The sequence below is a fragment of the Gavia stellata genome, chromosome 10, assembly GCF_030936135.1.
Source record: "Gavia stellata isolate bGavSte3 chromosome 10, bGavSte3.hap2, whole genome shotgun sequence".
Taxonomy (NCBI): domain Eukaryota; kingdom Metazoa; phylum Chordata; class Aves; order Gaviiformes; family Gaviidae; genus Gavia; species Gavia stellata.
In genome coordinates this window covers 25,178,825-25,194,639 of record NC_082603.1, presented here as the reverse complement: position 1 = coordinate 25,194,639, position 15,815 = coordinate 25,178,825, and the positions used below count along the sequence as shown (strand labels likewise).

The 15,815-nt window shown below is 61.9% G+C and overlaps 2 protein-coding genes across 2 annotated transcripts; one reads left to right on the top strand and one right to left on the bottom strand.

Moving 5' to 3' along the window:
• The first annotated feature begins 124 nt into the window (after nt 1-124).
• Nucleotides 125-802, top strand: DYNLT4 (dynein light chain Tctex-type 4). The gene has a single exon (XM_059822287.1). The coding sequence runs from the start codon at nt 125-127 to the stop codon at nt 800-802; it is 678 nt and encodes a 225-aa protein (XP_059678270.1).
• A 1,442-nt stretch (nt 803-2,244) lies between these two features.
• PLK3 (polo like kinase 3) lies at nt 2,245-8,979 on the bottom strand. Its single transcript, XM_059821829.1, has 15 exons — nt 8,827-8,979; nt 7,909-8,016; nt 7,706-7,822; nt 7,118-7,247; nt 6,945-7,032; nt 6,305-6,400; nt 5,392-5,587; nt 4,921-5,047; nt 4,415-4,524; nt 4,218-4,335; nt 4,030-4,113; nt 3,673-3,835; nt 3,417-3,546; nt 3,070-3,180; nt 2,245-2,692 (listed from the first exon to the last, which is right to left on the bottom strand). Exons 1-15 carry the CDS (start codon nt 8,977-8,979, stop codon nt 2,498-2,500), a joined length of 1,926 nt encoding a protein of 641 aa, XP_059677812.1. The 3' UTR covers nt 2,245-2,497.
• Between the last annotated feature and the right edge of the window lie 6,836 nt (nt 8,980-15,815).

The following is a 15,815-nucleotide window of genomic DNA, read 5'->3' as shown; positions in this document are numbered from 1 at the left end:
ATGGGGACCTGCATGCCAGGGGGCAGGGAGAAGCGAAGCAGAGAGGCAGTAGGATGGAGACACTGGGGGACAACACGCCTCCCCCAAAACACTCAGAGCCATGTCTCCTTTCCAGACCACCCATATGGCTGAACAGCCCTCCCCAGAGGTGGCCCTGCCAGCCCAGGTGACAGCTGCGGACAACACTGAAGCCCCTCCACTCCGGGCCACCCGCCGCAGCTCCCAGCCCCCAGCCCCAACACAGGGCACCGAGGAATGCAAACCACCACTCCTGCCCTCCCGCCGCAGCTCAATCATCAGCACCCACCCAGCACCCCTGGCCAGCCGCCGCAGCTCGCTGGGGGCAGCCCCAGGGGGCAGGCGTTCCTCCATCGGCCCCTGGATGCTCCACAGCCGCGTGAGCTTCTCTGGGCTCCCCCTCTTCCAGCCCATCCTCAAGACCCGTCTTGAAAACACTTACAGGATGCGGCCGGATGAAGGCTGCAAGTTTGATGCGAGGCGGATGCAGCGGGTGCTGGAAGGGGCCCTGGCCAGCACCCTGGGGACCACGGTCTACAGCCCCCAGGGCAGTGCCCTGCTAGCCCAGAGCCTGGCTGAGCTGCTGCGGAGCCAGGCGAAGGAGGTGGTGCCACCCCGCTACAAGCTGGTCTGCCATGTGCTGCTGGGCCAGCAGGGCCAGCAGAGCCTGCTGGTGGCCAGCCAGGCACTGTGGGACCCTGAGAGTGACAGCTTTGCCTCTGCCACCTTCTCCAATGCCTCCCTCTTTGCTGTGGCCACAGTGCATGGGGTCTACTTTGAGTAGCTCCTGCCTCTCTCTCCACCCAGCCCTGTAGCGCTGCAGGGGGAGAGCAGCTGAAATAAAGAGGTTTGCTCCAGCTGTGGCTCATACCTGGTGGCTTTGGCCATGGTGCATGCAAGGAGCAAGACATGGATGCACCTCAGTGTCTTGATGCTCACTACAACCCCCAATCTGGGCTCACACCCACACTGTAGCTTTCACTATCTGGTTTGCAAGAAGACCCAAGCTGCAGCAAATCCAACCCAAGAGGCTGCATTACCCTGGAGGAGGCAGCTGCCCCAGGACCATGCTACAAGGAGCAGCCCAGCACAAGCAGCTCCCAGACAGATTGATTACACGAGCACTGGGGCAGGGGGTGACAGATCACCTTCAAAGCAAGCTCATGGAGCAGATTAAATCCCTCCTCTTTCCTGGCTTCATTCCCAGCTCATATCCCATCACAGGAGGCATCATAGTGCAAGGACCCAGGCAACCCACCCAGGCCCAGGCTACAGCCCCTGCCTTCTCCAGCTCAGCAGAAGCAGGAGAGCAGCTGGGTTTGGCCCAAGTGCAGAGACACTTGGGAATGAGAGTCTGGCAGCAAAAAGGAGAAGCTGAGGCAGCTCCAGGGCTCCACAAGCATCAGCAAGTGCTAACGCTACCCTTCCTGCCAGCCCTGGGAAGAGCAGTGGAGGTACACCATGATCTCCTCATTCCCATCCTGCCTCCCTCACCTTGTCCCCCAGCAACAGCCAATGTCAAGAGGGGTCTTGCCTGGCAGGCAGAAGCAGCCCTGGAGCAAGGATGAAGGCCTTTTGTGACCCCAGCTCTAAGCAAGACAGACCCAGTTTGCCCTTACACAAATAAACTTTTATTGAGGTGAGTCAGGGACAGGGGAGCTGCACATGGACAGACCAACAGGAAAATAAATAATTCCATATAAATAAGATACATAAATAGTCCCACATGGCAGAGACTGCCTTGAAACAAGAAACCTCCCCAGGTCCCAGCGAGATGAGGACTTCTCCAGGCAAGCCCTCAGATCTCATCCCCCCCACGCTTTATCAAACCTCAAGTTGTACCAGACAATTCACAATTTGGGAGCAGACAGGGCACAGCTGGGCCCAGCACAGCCCCCTCCTTAGTGTAGCAGTTGTGGAGCAGCACACACCAGCCCACACAGCCCCTGGCAGGGCAGGCAGCGCCCTTCACCCCTGTCCACCCCTGGGAAGGAGTTTTCCCTACCCCACAGCAGCCAAGCCTTGAGGTCAAGGCTGTGCCAGTCCTCTCCAGGCCATGGCGAGGGTCTGTGCAACCAGTGCATCACCTTGGGCAGGACACCCTGAGCCCCCACTGCAGGCAGCTGCCAGCCAGGGCAGGCTGGAGCACCAGGCCATTAACAAGGCACAGCCAGCCCCAAACCTGGCTGCAGAGCACTCACCCACCACCTCCCTGTGCCACCCCAGTCCACTCCACCAAGACCAGCACAACCAGAGCAGGAGCTGCCAGTGGGAAGACAGCGATTGCCCAGAGCCAGGGAGCAGCAAGGATGTCCAGACCTGCTGCTGTAACCACATCCACATGTCTTAGTCCAGAGTCCAGCTGAGCACCAGGATACAGGGTGCCCAGGCAGGCAGCCAGCACCACAACATACCTCCCATCCCATGGGAGGGCAGGGGGAGACCTCTACGTCCAGAGAGGGTCCCCCAAGGTCCCATGCTAGGCCTCAGCCCGTTCTTGGAGGAGCTTGAGGATGTATCTGAGGCGGTGGTGGAGCTCAGGAGAGCAGCCCAGCTCCTGGATGCTGCAGAGCTTGTAGGTGTAGGAGTTGCGCTCCCGGTTGATGTAGGTGACAAGGCAGGAGTGGTCAGGCTTGCTAATGATCACCTTGGTGTGGTCATTGTAGAAGTTCACCTAGGAGACAGGTTGGGCTTGGTTTAACCCACGCTTCCCGCAGCGTGTTGGGAGCCAGGATGGAGCCACACTTCCTGCCTCAACCTGTTCCTCCTCCCCGACCTGCCTGGGAGCATCCCTGCTCCATGCCCCACGGCAGGAACACACCAAGCCCAGGACAAATGGAAGCAGCCAACTGAAGTGTCATGTCCCCCATGGACTGGACAAGCTGCAACCAGCAGCTCTGGGCACTGGAGCAGCATCCTGCACCCACAGCTGTTTCCACAGCTGGATTTTGCACTCAGGCTGGGGCAGACAAGATTTAACACAGACCAGGAGTCCCCAGCTAGCACCCAGACCCCTGTGGGGAGGAGATCCCCACTGTGCCCCACACGTACCTGGAGGGTGCCACTGCTGAAGAGCATAAGCAAGGCTTGGTCAGTCTTTACCCACTGCAGGAGGAGCAGGGCTGGCTGCCCAAGGTCATCTATGCTGGGCAAGTCACCTCCCTTGGAGAGAAGGGTCTGTGTAAGCCACTAGTCCCATACACTGGAGCACTGCCACCAGCATACACACAGCTAAACCTGGACACACCCCCAGTGGGCCCACTCCCAGGACAACTGAGTGTCCACCTGGCCACAGCCTGTGAGCAGGGAGTCCCACAACCCCAGGCAGTGTGGTCAAGCCATAACCCAACATCCAGCCTACCCATGATCCAAGGCCAGCCCAGGACCCCAGCACCCACCTTCATGAGATGCTGCTCCATGTAGGACGCAAAGTAGCACAAGACACTCATCTGTCCCTGCAGCTGCTCGGGGATGGCGGCCGCAGAGAACACAAGGTGTTTGCTGTTGGTCGGGTTGTAATGCACCGTCCTGGGAGGGAGCAGACCATGAGCTTTGGGGCCACCCAGCACCAAACCCACCCCTGCAGAGCCTCCCCTCACCCCTTCCCACCCAAGGGGCTCCCCCAGAGACACCAGCCCCTTCCACACCGCTTACCTGTGGTTTGGGGAAAGTGTCATGTGCGTGCCATTGTTGAAAAGGACCCCGATGCTGTGGTTGGAGAGTTGGTAGCCAAAGCCGTACTTGTTGGAGTAATCTACCCACTTGCTCACCCAGACAAAATGCTCATGGCGGGCCAGGGAAGCCGGGTTTTTCTCCGCTGGTAAAGAGGAAAGGGGGTGAGCAGAGCAGGCAGCCAGCCCCTGTCCATCTCACCTCCCCAGAGGGGAGCAGACCCCCCCCACATTGGGCTCTGGCAGCGTTTAAGGTACACCAATAGCAGCTGTGCTTCATCCCATGGGGAAGGGGATGCACAGCTCCCTGTCCTGTCCCAGAGCAGTCCAACCAGTTTACCTGGGGGCATGGAGGAGAGGCAGGTCCGCAGAAGCCGGACAGCCGACTCGATGATGGCAGAGGCAGTGATGCAGTCTTCAAAGGCTGTGAAGAGAAGACGACAGGCTGAGTCAACAGGCCCCACTATCAGTCAGGGCAGGACAGGAAGCTCAGGGCAGGCTGGGGTGGCCTGAGCAGGTATTGCTCACCCTCGCAGCTGCTGGCCATCGTCCCCCGGACGGAAGGGGACACAGACTTGTGAGATGTCTCCTCCACCACTGTCTCCACAGGGCTAGAGCTGGTGCTGCGGCACGATAGGGGGGTGGCCTGCAGAGAGACCTGGCTTTATTACCATCCTGACCGCTCCCCCAAGAAGGGGTGTGCACAGGCTCAGGAATGTTCTCACCTCATTCCCTTCCACAGTTTTATAGCTCATCTGCCGGCAGATCGAGGTCTTCATCAGCCCAGTGACCAGCTTGGAGATGTCATCCTTGTCCTCCAAAGAGCCCTTCTTGGCTGAGAAGAGAGCAAGTGATGAGCACGCTGCTGAGCACAGTGGATGGGGACATCTGGGCCACCCCTCCCAGTAGCTCAGCTCTCCCTCATCTGCTCCCATGCCCTCAGTGGTGACAATGGTGTCAGATAGCTGCCTCCCACTTTCACTTCCCAGTTCTCATGCAACACAGGGCTTCCAGGAGGAACTGCCCTGTGGGTTGCAGCACATCATCCGCTCTCCAGGCACACACCCATGCCAGGCCACCAGCACCAGAAGGGCAGGGGCAAGCCCAGCTTGTGCTAGCCCTGGACAGGGGGCCCATAGAGACCCATCAGGAGGTCTCTCCAGGAGACGGGACTCACTTCTCCCTGGAGGAAGGACCACCCAGAGGCTCCTAGGCAAGTGCATGGACTCACCCTTGGGTTTCTTCTTCCCAAAGAGTGTCTTGGTGACTTTAGCAAACAGACTCTTTGCTGAGTTGGGGGGACTCAGCTCTGGAGCCATCACACAGCTGCTGGGAGGGAGCTTCTCAGGAGTGTAGCCCTGCAAAGAGGTCAAGACAGAGGTTTGGTTTCCATTGCCCACATGCTGCAGGCAGAGCAGCTGCCTTGGGCTGACCGCAGTCACTCACAGCCCTCCTGACAGTCAGCTTGCGTTTCCGTCAAGCCTTGGCCCCATGACTGGCTGTACAGGAAACAGCCTGTGCTACAGGGACAAGGCAGCAGGAGCGCACCAGATCCCTCGGTTCCCCTGGCTGGCATTTGGGCAGGACAGCAGCTGCTTCCTTTGAATGACTGAGACTTGGGCTCCAAGAACAGCACCCTGCACAGCCCAAAAAGCCTCATCCCACCTGGAGAAGGGTCAAGGCCAGGCCCCCACCCATTCACCTTGAAGAACTCATGGTCCAAGATCTCCTCGAGGGTGAGTCGGTCCTGGGGGCTGCGTCTGAGGATGCCGGCAATGAGGTGCTTGGCAGGCAGGGAGAGGAAAGCAGGGAGGGTGTACTCCACCTGCTTGATACACCTGTAGGTCTCCTTGAGGTCAGAGGTCTCAAAGGGAGGGTTCCCACACAGCAGGGTGTACCTGGGAGGGGACACGTGTGCCACCATCACATCCCTGCCAGGCTTATGACTCAGCAGCACTTAAAGCAAGGAAGTTATTGGCATGTGGCTGGCCACACCTGGCCAGGAGCATCACTTCCAGCCTGGGCAGCCACGCTCACATCCGGCCATGCTTCCTCCTAGCAACTGTTTAGAGCAACAGGTGAGGAGCCCTGGGGACAGCAAGAGGGCTGGCAGGCAAAGGCCACCCTCTGCCAGTGCCGCTTCTACCCCTGTGCAGCCACCGCAGTGGAAAGCAGAGCAGGAAGCTTGTGGGCAGCGGCCAGGCAAGGGGCTGGATGCGCCGAAGCAGCACAACAATCGCTCCCCATACAAACAGAGCGGCAGCTGCCGCCAGCCACAGAGATTTTCCGTTGTTTATCAGGTTCAGAGAGAGGTTGAGCCTGCTTTTAACCAGAGATGAATGGGGCACAACAGCGCCTGCCCTTTGCAGCTCCTGCTTGCACAGCCCCTGAGCAGCATCCCAGGATGGCTGGCAGCACCACTCCAAAGCAGGGCTTGGCAGGATCCAGCCACCCACTCCCCTCCCCCTGCCTTTCATCAAACACTGCAAAGCCACACGGCAAAGCACAAGAGGGCTTCCTCTTTGCAGCTGCTCCAGAGCCTGGCTCCCACTCCCCCCCAGCCCCACACAGGCAGGACTGCCCAGACCCCTCCCCACCCAGCAGCACAGACTTACATGACACAGCCCAAAGACCACACATCTGACTCCGGCCCATGGCCCTGCCTCAGCAGCACTTCTGGGGCCAGGTAGTTGGGGGTTCCACATATTGTCCTGTGGGGCAGAGTGCCAAGTTAGCACATGCTCTGCATCCCCTCACAAACAACCTCCCCCCTCCGAGCCCTGGGATTTAGCTTGCAGCCTGTCCTCCCCTCCATTTCGCTCTTTGTGGCCAAAGCCCCCCTCCATCTACAAGGACCCCCATACAGACTTCCCCCTGCCTCCAACTCCCAGGGGTCAGGAGCAGCTGCTCCTGAGGAGCTGTTGGGAAGAGCTTGTCCTAGAGCCGGGGAGGAACAGAGCCTTTGTGTCCCAGCCTGCGCAGCCAGCAGGGCAGCCAGGCAGGCACAATAAGGATAGTCAGCACATTGTTCTCCGACGGCTGTGAGCTTGTTCCTGAAGGAGCCACAAAGCCTCCAGCCCCCTTGCTTTGCCTGCAGCTGGGGCAGGAATCACCCCCCACCCACCCCAGGAAAGGTCCCTAAGGCTTCCCTTCCCTAGGCCAGGAAGGACTACTCACCCCTCCACCCTCCTGGGAAGCCACAGGAAGAAGAATGAAACCTCAGAGGGCTCTGGAATAGGGAAGCATCAGACTTACTTTTTCTTCTGGTCAGAGATATCCTGGCAAGCAGCTAGACCAAAGTCCCCCACTTTCAGCTCCATGTTTTCATTGATGAAGAAGTTGCCTGCAAGTCAAGGGCGTTGCATCACCACAAGTCCCTCTGGGGCAGCTCACTCCCCACAGTGCTCTGCCCCGACCACAGCACTCACCGAGCTTGAGGTCTCTGTGCAGGATGCCCTTGAGGTGAAGGTATTTCAAGCCTGAGATGATCTGTTTGAGGTAATAGCGTACTTCAGGCTCCAAGAGAGTATGGCGGGCCTTCCAGATGTGGGCCAGGGACTGCAGAAGGAGAGAAGGCAGCTTGTTGATGGCAGGCAGGGAGAACAGGCAGTCCTGCTGACTAGGCAAGGGGCAGGCAGGGTCAAAGCCAGTTCTTCCAGAAGCTGCACATCCACAAATAATCGTTCTTCCACAGCCATGACTTCAGCAGACTCCCCACACATGGTTGAGGTTGCTCAGCACAGCCATGGGAACCACTGGATTTAGGGTGGCCCCACCAGGAGCTAAGGGCTGCCAACATGAGCAGACAGCCCATGTAGGACAGGCAACCAGCAATGTCCCCAGTGCTGTGCAAAACCACATGGGTTATGGCTGAGCTCAGATGGTGTGACAGAGCAGGCAGCAAGGCAGCCCAGGAGAAGGAGCATGCTAACAAAGCATCTCACACGAGGCCTGCTGCAACCAGCCACAGCTCTGTTTAGGAGGTTCTTTGGCCGGGAGGCCATGCCAGCACTCACCTTCCTACTGCAGTGCTCCAAGAAGATGTAGATGCTCTCTGCATCCTCAAAGTAGTGGGAGAACTTGACGATGTGCTTGTGGTGCAAGTCCCGGTGCAGCTCGATCTCATTGGTGATCTGAAAGGGAGTAGCAGTCCCAGGTGAGCGCAGGGCACCCGCTGCACCCCACCAGCCCAGCATCCCACCAGCCCCACAGCACCCACCTTCTCCCGCTGGTGGGGTTTAGCCACCCGGCTGTGAGGAATGACCTTCACGGCATAGGTTTTGTTGCTGGAGAGGTCTGTCATTTCATAGCATCGTGCAAACCCACCCTGCAAGGGAAGAGCTGGTTACAGATGGGTGAGGGACAGCTCTTCGCCTCTGCCTACAAACCACCTCCTCCATTCCCTTGCAGTACAGCCTGGCAAGTGTCACACGCTCCCTCCTGCTGCGTCGCCCACTAAGATCTGAACTACGATGCTCTCAACCAGGGATTTTCTTCACCCAGTTCCTGTAAAACCTCCAGGGCGTTTTTCCTCCCACCATGGCCGGACTCTGCATCTTTCCACGTAAGAGATCAGCCTGGAAAGTCTTGCGCAGGGCAGGGAGCCCGGTACCAGAGGCCACCGAAAGGCAGCCCCATGGAGACAGGTTTTTCCTGCCATGATGTCAGCCTCCAATCTGCACACTCAGCCGCCGAGCCCGCCCGGGCCGGGCTGGGAACCGGCACCCACCTCCTACACACACCGCTGGCAGCGGGAGGAAAAGTTGCGTGTGGCAGAGCAGCGCGGGCCGGCACCCCTGGGAACCGGGGCACCCGCCGGCCCACGCACGCCCCGCGGGGCGCCCCGAAACCGATGCGACTCCGATAGCCGGCGAGGCATGCAGCCAGCCCGGGTGATTCACAGCTTCCAGCGCTGCTGCGGGCCCGCCGGGAGAGGCGGGGAGGGTGGGGGCGGCGTGCGGCAGCCGAGGGGCCGCATCCAGCCCCGGGCCACTCGGGGGGGGGATCGAACAAGCGCGCAGCCCCCCGCCCCGCCCCTCCCCGCGCCCGCCCCGGGCGGTGGCTCCCAGCCCCGCTCAAGCCGGCACGCCACGGCCGGTGCCCGCCGCGGCGGCTCGCCCCCCCCATTCCCCGGTACCTTTCCCAGGAGGCGGCCCTTGCAGTAGGAGCGGCCGGAGATCGGGTCGGTGATGATGCGGGTGGTCTCGGCGGCGCGGGGCGGGGGCGGCGGGGCGGGCTGTGCGGGGAGGCGGGCGGCGGGGAAGGGGGGGAAGAGGCCGGCGGGCTCCATGGCGGGCGCGGGAGAAGGAGGAGGCTCCGCGGGGCTGGGGCCGCTCCGCCAGCGCCGGGCCCCGCGCACGTGGCCCCGCCGCCGCGCACTGCTGCTGCCGCCCCGGGAATCCCGCCGGCTTTATCAATAGGCGCGTTGACGTCACCCGCGGAGTCCCGCCCCCGGGCGGCCCCGCGCTGCCCTTAAAGCGGCCGCCGCACGGTGAGGGGTGAGTGGGAGGGAGTGGCGTCGTCTAACGCGCCCACCGGCGCCCCTTGGCCGGCGGTGACCGGGGCGGGGTCCAGCTACGGCCCTGCTGCCTCCACCGCACAGCACCCCCCCGCCCGACACAGGGGCCCCCCAATAGATGCATGTCCCCCCGCCAGACACAAAGAGCCCTGTGAGACAGGCAGCCCCCCTAGACACAGGGATTGCCTATAGACACATCGAGACCCCATAAACACGCAGACACCCCTCCTCAGCTCTCTCTCCCAGGGCATGCAGAGCCCCCTCCCCATACACGACTGTAAATACACACTCCACACACACAGGATGCCTCCCCTCACAGGAGTGGGTGACCAGCTTGTGTCAGATGACCCGCTGGGAACTGGGGACCCCACACCTGACATGGAAAGGCCATGGCCAGGGTGGGATTTCAAAGCCCATGTGTTTGCTGCGGGCCCTGGCCCCCCCATGCCAAACCTGGATGCAGGCAGGGACTCCCCCTGGAGCCCCTCACTCTGTGCCAGGGGCCAGGGAGGGGGGTCACAGCCCACCCCAGGTGGGGTACTGGGGACGTAGGGGACAGTGGAAGATGCAGGTTAGCTCCCTGGACGGGCTGTCCCCTGGGTGGGTGCCCCTTGGCCACCCTTTGCCCCGGCTCCAGCCCAGCCTCATGCCCCAGCGGCCCTCAAACAGCCCCGAAAGGTCAGTGCCCTGCAACTGCCCACAGTGGCCAGTCCAGGACTGGGGACCTGCAGGATTGTCCCACTGGGGATGCCCATCTGTGCCCCTTGGCACCTGGGCACCCCATCCTGGCCTTCCTGGGGGCTCTGGTGTTGTGGGGCGGCCCGGCTGTGCTGGCCCCAGTGTGCAGTGGTGTCCGGGCAGTGTGCCATAGCGGTGCTGCTCTCTAATGGCCATGAGGAGGACACATCTCTGTGTCACCCAAAACAGGTCATGGAAGGATGCTGGGCATCTCTCCCTCCCCACAGGAGTGGGAGCTGGCAGAGGTGGCCACAAACCCACAGCCCCCCATAAGCCTGGAGCAGCAGCACTGTAAGAGCCCCTCAAAACTAGATCCCACTGCCCTTCCCCTGCTCCATACTGCACACAGTGTGACTGTGTGCATTTCCCTTGCTCTGTGCCTCAGTTTTCCCACTCTGCACTCCACCTCTGCTTCCCCAGGGCAGCTCAGGGCTGTGGTCACTGATGCTCGATCTGCTCCTGAATATGCTGAGGGTTTTGCGTGAGTACTCCCAGCCAAACAGCCCCGTGCTTCACAGCACATCCCCTGTGGGGGGAAGTAACCCCCTTTTTTTGCTCCAGGAAAGCTGAGCAAACCTGCCTGTAGGGAGAGAGGAAACAACCCAGAACTGTCTGCTTTTTTCTCAGGTTTCCAGCTTTTGCAGAGGAAGAATGTGCAACCCCCCCGCCCAGCAGCAAACACACTCCGGGAGCAGGCAGGGAGGCTGCTGCCCCTTGGGGGAACGCTGTCTGCTTCCACCAGGGCCCCAGGGCTCCCCAGGGCGCGGGTGGCGTCACGGGGCAGAGCTGGTTTTCCGACCGAGGCCCCGGCTCGGGGCTGCCAGGAGCTCCCCGGGCAGAGCTGAGTCAGCGTCTGGAGGCAGCGCCTGGGTGGAGGCACCCAGGGGTGCAGGGAGGCCCCAGGGGACCTCCCTGGGGGCGGCAGGACGACCTGCGTGGGGCTTGCCCCGGGGTCCTCCACAGAGGCACAGCGGGGACCAGCGAGGGCTGAGAGCTGCCGGCTCTGCTCCTGCTCCCCACTGGCTCCAGGCGAGCTCTTGGGCTGGGTTTGGGGGCACCGACAGACCCCATAGCCCATGTCCCGCCAGGGCTGGGGCACCTCCCCTCCAAGAGGGATGGAGCCCGGGCGCAGCCCCCCCTCCACCTGCAGCTGGGGTCTGCAGTGATGCAGAGCATTGCAGCCGGGGGTTTTCCCGTCACCGAGCTGGGGTGGTGGGAGGAAGTGTGGTTTAACATCAACAGCCTGCCCGGCCTGGGGAAGGGGAGGCTCTGGGGTGATCTCCCAGCTGCCTGCAGCTATTCGGATGCAGATACAGGAAAAGGGAGCCAGGCTCTTTGGCGAGGCGTACAGTGAAAAGGGGACAGGCACCCGATGCAAGTTGCATCAAGGGAAATTCCGTCTAGATACTAGGAAACTTTTTTCCCTGTGAGCATGGTAAAATATTACAAGAGCCCAGAGAAGCTGTGGGATCTCTGTCCTCCATGATACTCAGACTTGGCCTGGTCTCCCCCAGGGTCCCCCCACCCTCTCAGTATACAGTGATGCTCAGCAGCATCAGGAGAGGTGAAGCTGAATCCAGCTGCCAACTTGCCTCTGCGGCAGGGCTGCCTTCTTGGGGCGGCTGCACGGCGTTGCTGTGTGCTTTGCACGCAGCACCTGGGCAGCAAGAGCAACGCCAGCCAAGCACCCATGTCCCCCCAAAGCCCAGGGTGCGGGGGAGATCCCCGGGATTGGGGTGACAGCCCTGACCCCCTCGGGAGCGGGGTTTTCCCCTCCCTCAGCACTATCACCTGGTGAGCTCCAGCAAAGCATAGGGCTGCAGCCACCAAGGAGGAGGAGGGAGAGGGTGGCTGGTCCCTCTGGTCTGCAGGGGACGGAACCACCAGCACCAGCAAAGGCCAACTTGCCCCAGGGGCTGGCTGGGGATGTGTGGAGGGGAAATTGCAAATCTGGACAAAGCTGCCTGGAGGGAGAGATAAAAGGACCCAGATCTCTCCGGATTAAGGAAGCGCTTGGGCGGTATGTAAAATGCTAGGGCTGGAAGGCACCTCCTGGGAGGCAGGATCCAGCCCATGGAGGCTCAGGGAGCCCCCTGAAATCTCCTGCAATGGGCTTTTAGCTCAGCTGCTGCCCCGGAGCAGGGGGGAGCATGGGAGGCTTTACCCCAAGCAGGGTGTTAGCAGGCTCCAGCCCATGGGTGCCAGCTCCGGGCTGCATGACCATGTCTGGGGCCCATCAGGACGCAACTCTCACCCCCCCCCCGGGGCTGGTGCACAGCTGGCACCTCCCTTCCTGCAAGTGCCCAAATGGCCGTTTCCTGCGTCCCACCCCAGCAGCCAGGGCTCAGCCAGCCCCACTTTCCTCCCTGTCCCATCCTCTCCCATCTCACCCCGTCCCGTCCGTGCTGCCCAGCAGAAATCCCTGGTGCAGGGTTCATTGCTGCGGCGTTTGCCGCACAGTGCAAGGTGCTGGCACCCCAAACCTGCTGCTCATGGGGCAATGGCCGCAGCAGAACAGGGCAGGTCTCACTGCCAGAAATCCACCCCTCTGCCGGCATTTGTGGGTCTGGGAGAGAACTCAAGCAGGGTGCATGGGACGTGGGTTATGGGTCTGTGCCAAGGGAAGCTGCTGCTCTCCCATGAGGGCTGGAGTGTCCCTGAGCTGAGACATGAGAACAGCACCCGAGGTGCCAGTTTTGAGCCACCAGCGAGGAGTGAAATCAAGGAAGGAAACTCCTGAAGCCTGGTGCCTTCTCAAACTCCGCTGCTCTTGGGGTGCACCCTTGGGATAGCACGTGTGGCCCAGGGAAGCCTGAAATAACCCAACACTGTTATTACTGACGTGCTGAGCTTGCCAGGCCTCTGAGGCACCTCAGATATGCAGCACGTAGGGTGTCCCAGCACTCTGCACCCCGAGCCAGGCTGAAGAGTGGCTGCCAGAGCCCTGCCCCGCTGCGGTCACCCTGCCGGGCTCTGGCACTGCAGCACCACGCGGGCACTCGGGCCAGGTCCCGTCTCACCCATCTCCCACCACCACTGAAGCAAAGTGCCGTTGGTACCACGCCGCACACCTCAATCTATCAAGTTCACACCACGATCAGCAGACACGCATTTCAGGGTGTGGAAATACAGCTCTCCTCTTCGGTGCTGCTTTTCCTGTGGGTTGTGGAGCTTGTGTCAGACCCCAGCTCCTCCTTCCCAGCCTGGGACTTGTGTGGGATGGAAGGAAGTTGTACGGGGTCCAGTGATGGAGAGAGAAGCTAGTCCCTTTGGTCCCCATCCTGCAAGCATGCCAACCCTGCATCCTCTCCCCAGTGGGGCCTGGAGTTGTACCGTGCATGAAGGTGGGGACCAACCAGGCAGAGCTCTCTCCCCATCCCAGGTGGGAGGGGAATTCAGCAGAGCCCAGCCTGGTGCCTTTCCAGGGGCTTGGGGGGCTGATGCTGGAGTCTGAAGGGGGCTGGAGGGAGATATGGCTTGTTGGGGGGCAGAGGGTGGTGGAAACTGGGAGAGGCTGGGAATGGACATTGCTTCTGGGGGATGGAGAGGAGAGGGATGGGGGGCTGTAGGGGCCATGGTTTATTGGGGGGGGTTGCAGAGGAAGGTGACCCAGCGGGTGGATTGAATGTAGGGGGCTGGGTGCAAGCGTATTTTGGGGGGTGCTGCTGCACAGTGCGGCTGGAGGGTCCATGGCCGGTGGGTGCCCAGCGAGGGGACGCGGCACCGGGGGCTGAAGGGAGGCCATGGCCCGCGGCGGGGGGGGGGGGTGCAGCGGCCGCGGGACGAGGCGGACCCGGGCCGGGGCGGGCGGGCTGCGGCGGGGCCGCCCTGCAGCGAGGCGGAGCCGGCGGCCGCGCCCGGCGGGGAGCGCGGCGGGGCGCGGAGCGGCCCCGGAGGATGAGGCGTGCGGCGGCAGGTGAGGCCGGGCAGGGCACCCCGGGGAGGGGGCGAGCGCAGCCCCGCGGGTCGCTCGCTGCCTGCGGGCAGCCGGCCGGAGCAGCGGGACGTCGGGCGTGAGACAGCCCCGGGCTGGCGGGGGGCGGCAGCCCTGGGAGGTGGCTCCGGGGGGGCTGCGGGGACTCGGGTCCCTTACTAGGCGGGGGGAAAAGCGGGGTTCATCCCCTCGCCATGGCGGGCTGGAGCAAGGGGAGCGGGAGAGCTGGTCCTGCCGGGGGATCACCTGTCCCCCCTGCTCTCCCCGCAGGCGCTGGGCTGGGGACCGTGTCCCTCTGGGGCAGCCTCCTGCTCACTGCTGGCCTTGCCCTCGACCCCGCACTGCAAAGCTGCAACTGCACGGAGCCCATGGACTTCCAGGCTTTCCGGGAGGCTCCGCTCCCCGAGAGCTGCTGCCTCAACTTCACCAGCTCCAACATCACCCACTTGGACTGGGGCGCACTGGTAGGGGTGCGGGGGCTGCGGGAGCTCTACCTCTCGCACTGCAGCATCACGGCCATCAGCAACGCGCAGGGAGTGCCCCCTGCCTTGGAGATCTTGCATTTAAGCCACAACCTGCTGGAAAGTCTCCCTGGAAGCTTTCTGGAAGATGCCCCAAATTTGAGGGTCCTTTATCTGGACAGCAACCAGCTCCAGGAGCTGCCCCAGTCCTTCCTGAAAGCATCGACCCAGGTCCAGGAGGTCTACCTGGGCTTCAATGCCCTGACCTTCCTTCCTACCAGCCTCCTGAAGCCGTCTCTGCTCCAGCTCCAGCTCTCCAACAACAGCTGGGACTGCAGCTGCACTTTGTTCAGCAACCTGGAGGGTCGGCCCAGCCTGGTCACTGAGGTTATCTGCCACACGCCGGAGCGGTACCGTGGCGTGGACCTCCAGAGCATTCCCCGGGATGAGCTGTGCCGCTCGCACAGCCTCACTGCCCTCTTCATCTGCCTGCCCCCTCTCCTCATCCTCACCAGCATCACCTGGTGCTTCTGCAGGCAGAAGAGAAAGACCAACTACAGCCTTCAGAGCAGGTCCCAGAGCCACCTGGCCACCGCAGAGAGGGGCAATATGCCAGTGCCTGCGGAGCCCCACCACTACGTCCCCTACGAGCTGCCTGCTGCCCCCTCTGAGACTGAGAAGAAGGTGTTGCTGGGGAGCCAGGTCCTGCTCCATCCCTCCGTGGACCCACTGGAGAGCAGCAGGGACCTCTATGAGGAGGTGGAGATCCAGGTGGGATCCCCCAGCAGTTCCCAGGTGCCAGCCCACAAAGGATGGCGGGGCACAGGGCCAGGCAGGCAGCGGGACACCCCAGCACCGAGGGCAGAGGAGCTGGGGACCAGCGAGCCAGAGGGGGACACCGTCAGCGTGAGCGAAGTCCTGAAGGACTCTACTGACCGGGAGAAGGTCTATATGAGTCAGTCAACCAACTATTACAACCTGGTACCCGGAATCGAGCTGGAGGACTCGGACAACCTGGAGTATGAGAACATCGACCTGCACTGATGCAGAGACTTGCGCTGTCTCTGGGACACGCCAGAAGGATGGCAGGGGCCAGGCTGTAGCAAGAGCCAGCAGAGCAAGAGAGGCACTAGCTGTCCTGTCATGGCTTACAGTGGCTGTTGACAAAGCTGCACCCCCAAATTCCCATCCCTCCCCCTGCGCTACCATGTGCACCCCTTGCTTGCCATATGCCACAGCTGGGCAGAGGGTGTGAGGGTGCTTTGGGCACTGAGGGCTCTGCCCGAGGAAGGATGTGGAGAGGAGGTGGGGGTTGGTTTTGGGGACCAGTTAACAATACTGTGTATGCCAGACCCACCGACCGGGGCCTCCATCCTCTCTCACTGGAGCCAGATGGCATCTGGCACGGACCTGCTGCTCCCCAGCCCACAGAGAACAGGGTCTGGGGACATGAAACGGGGCTGGCTCTGCCTACA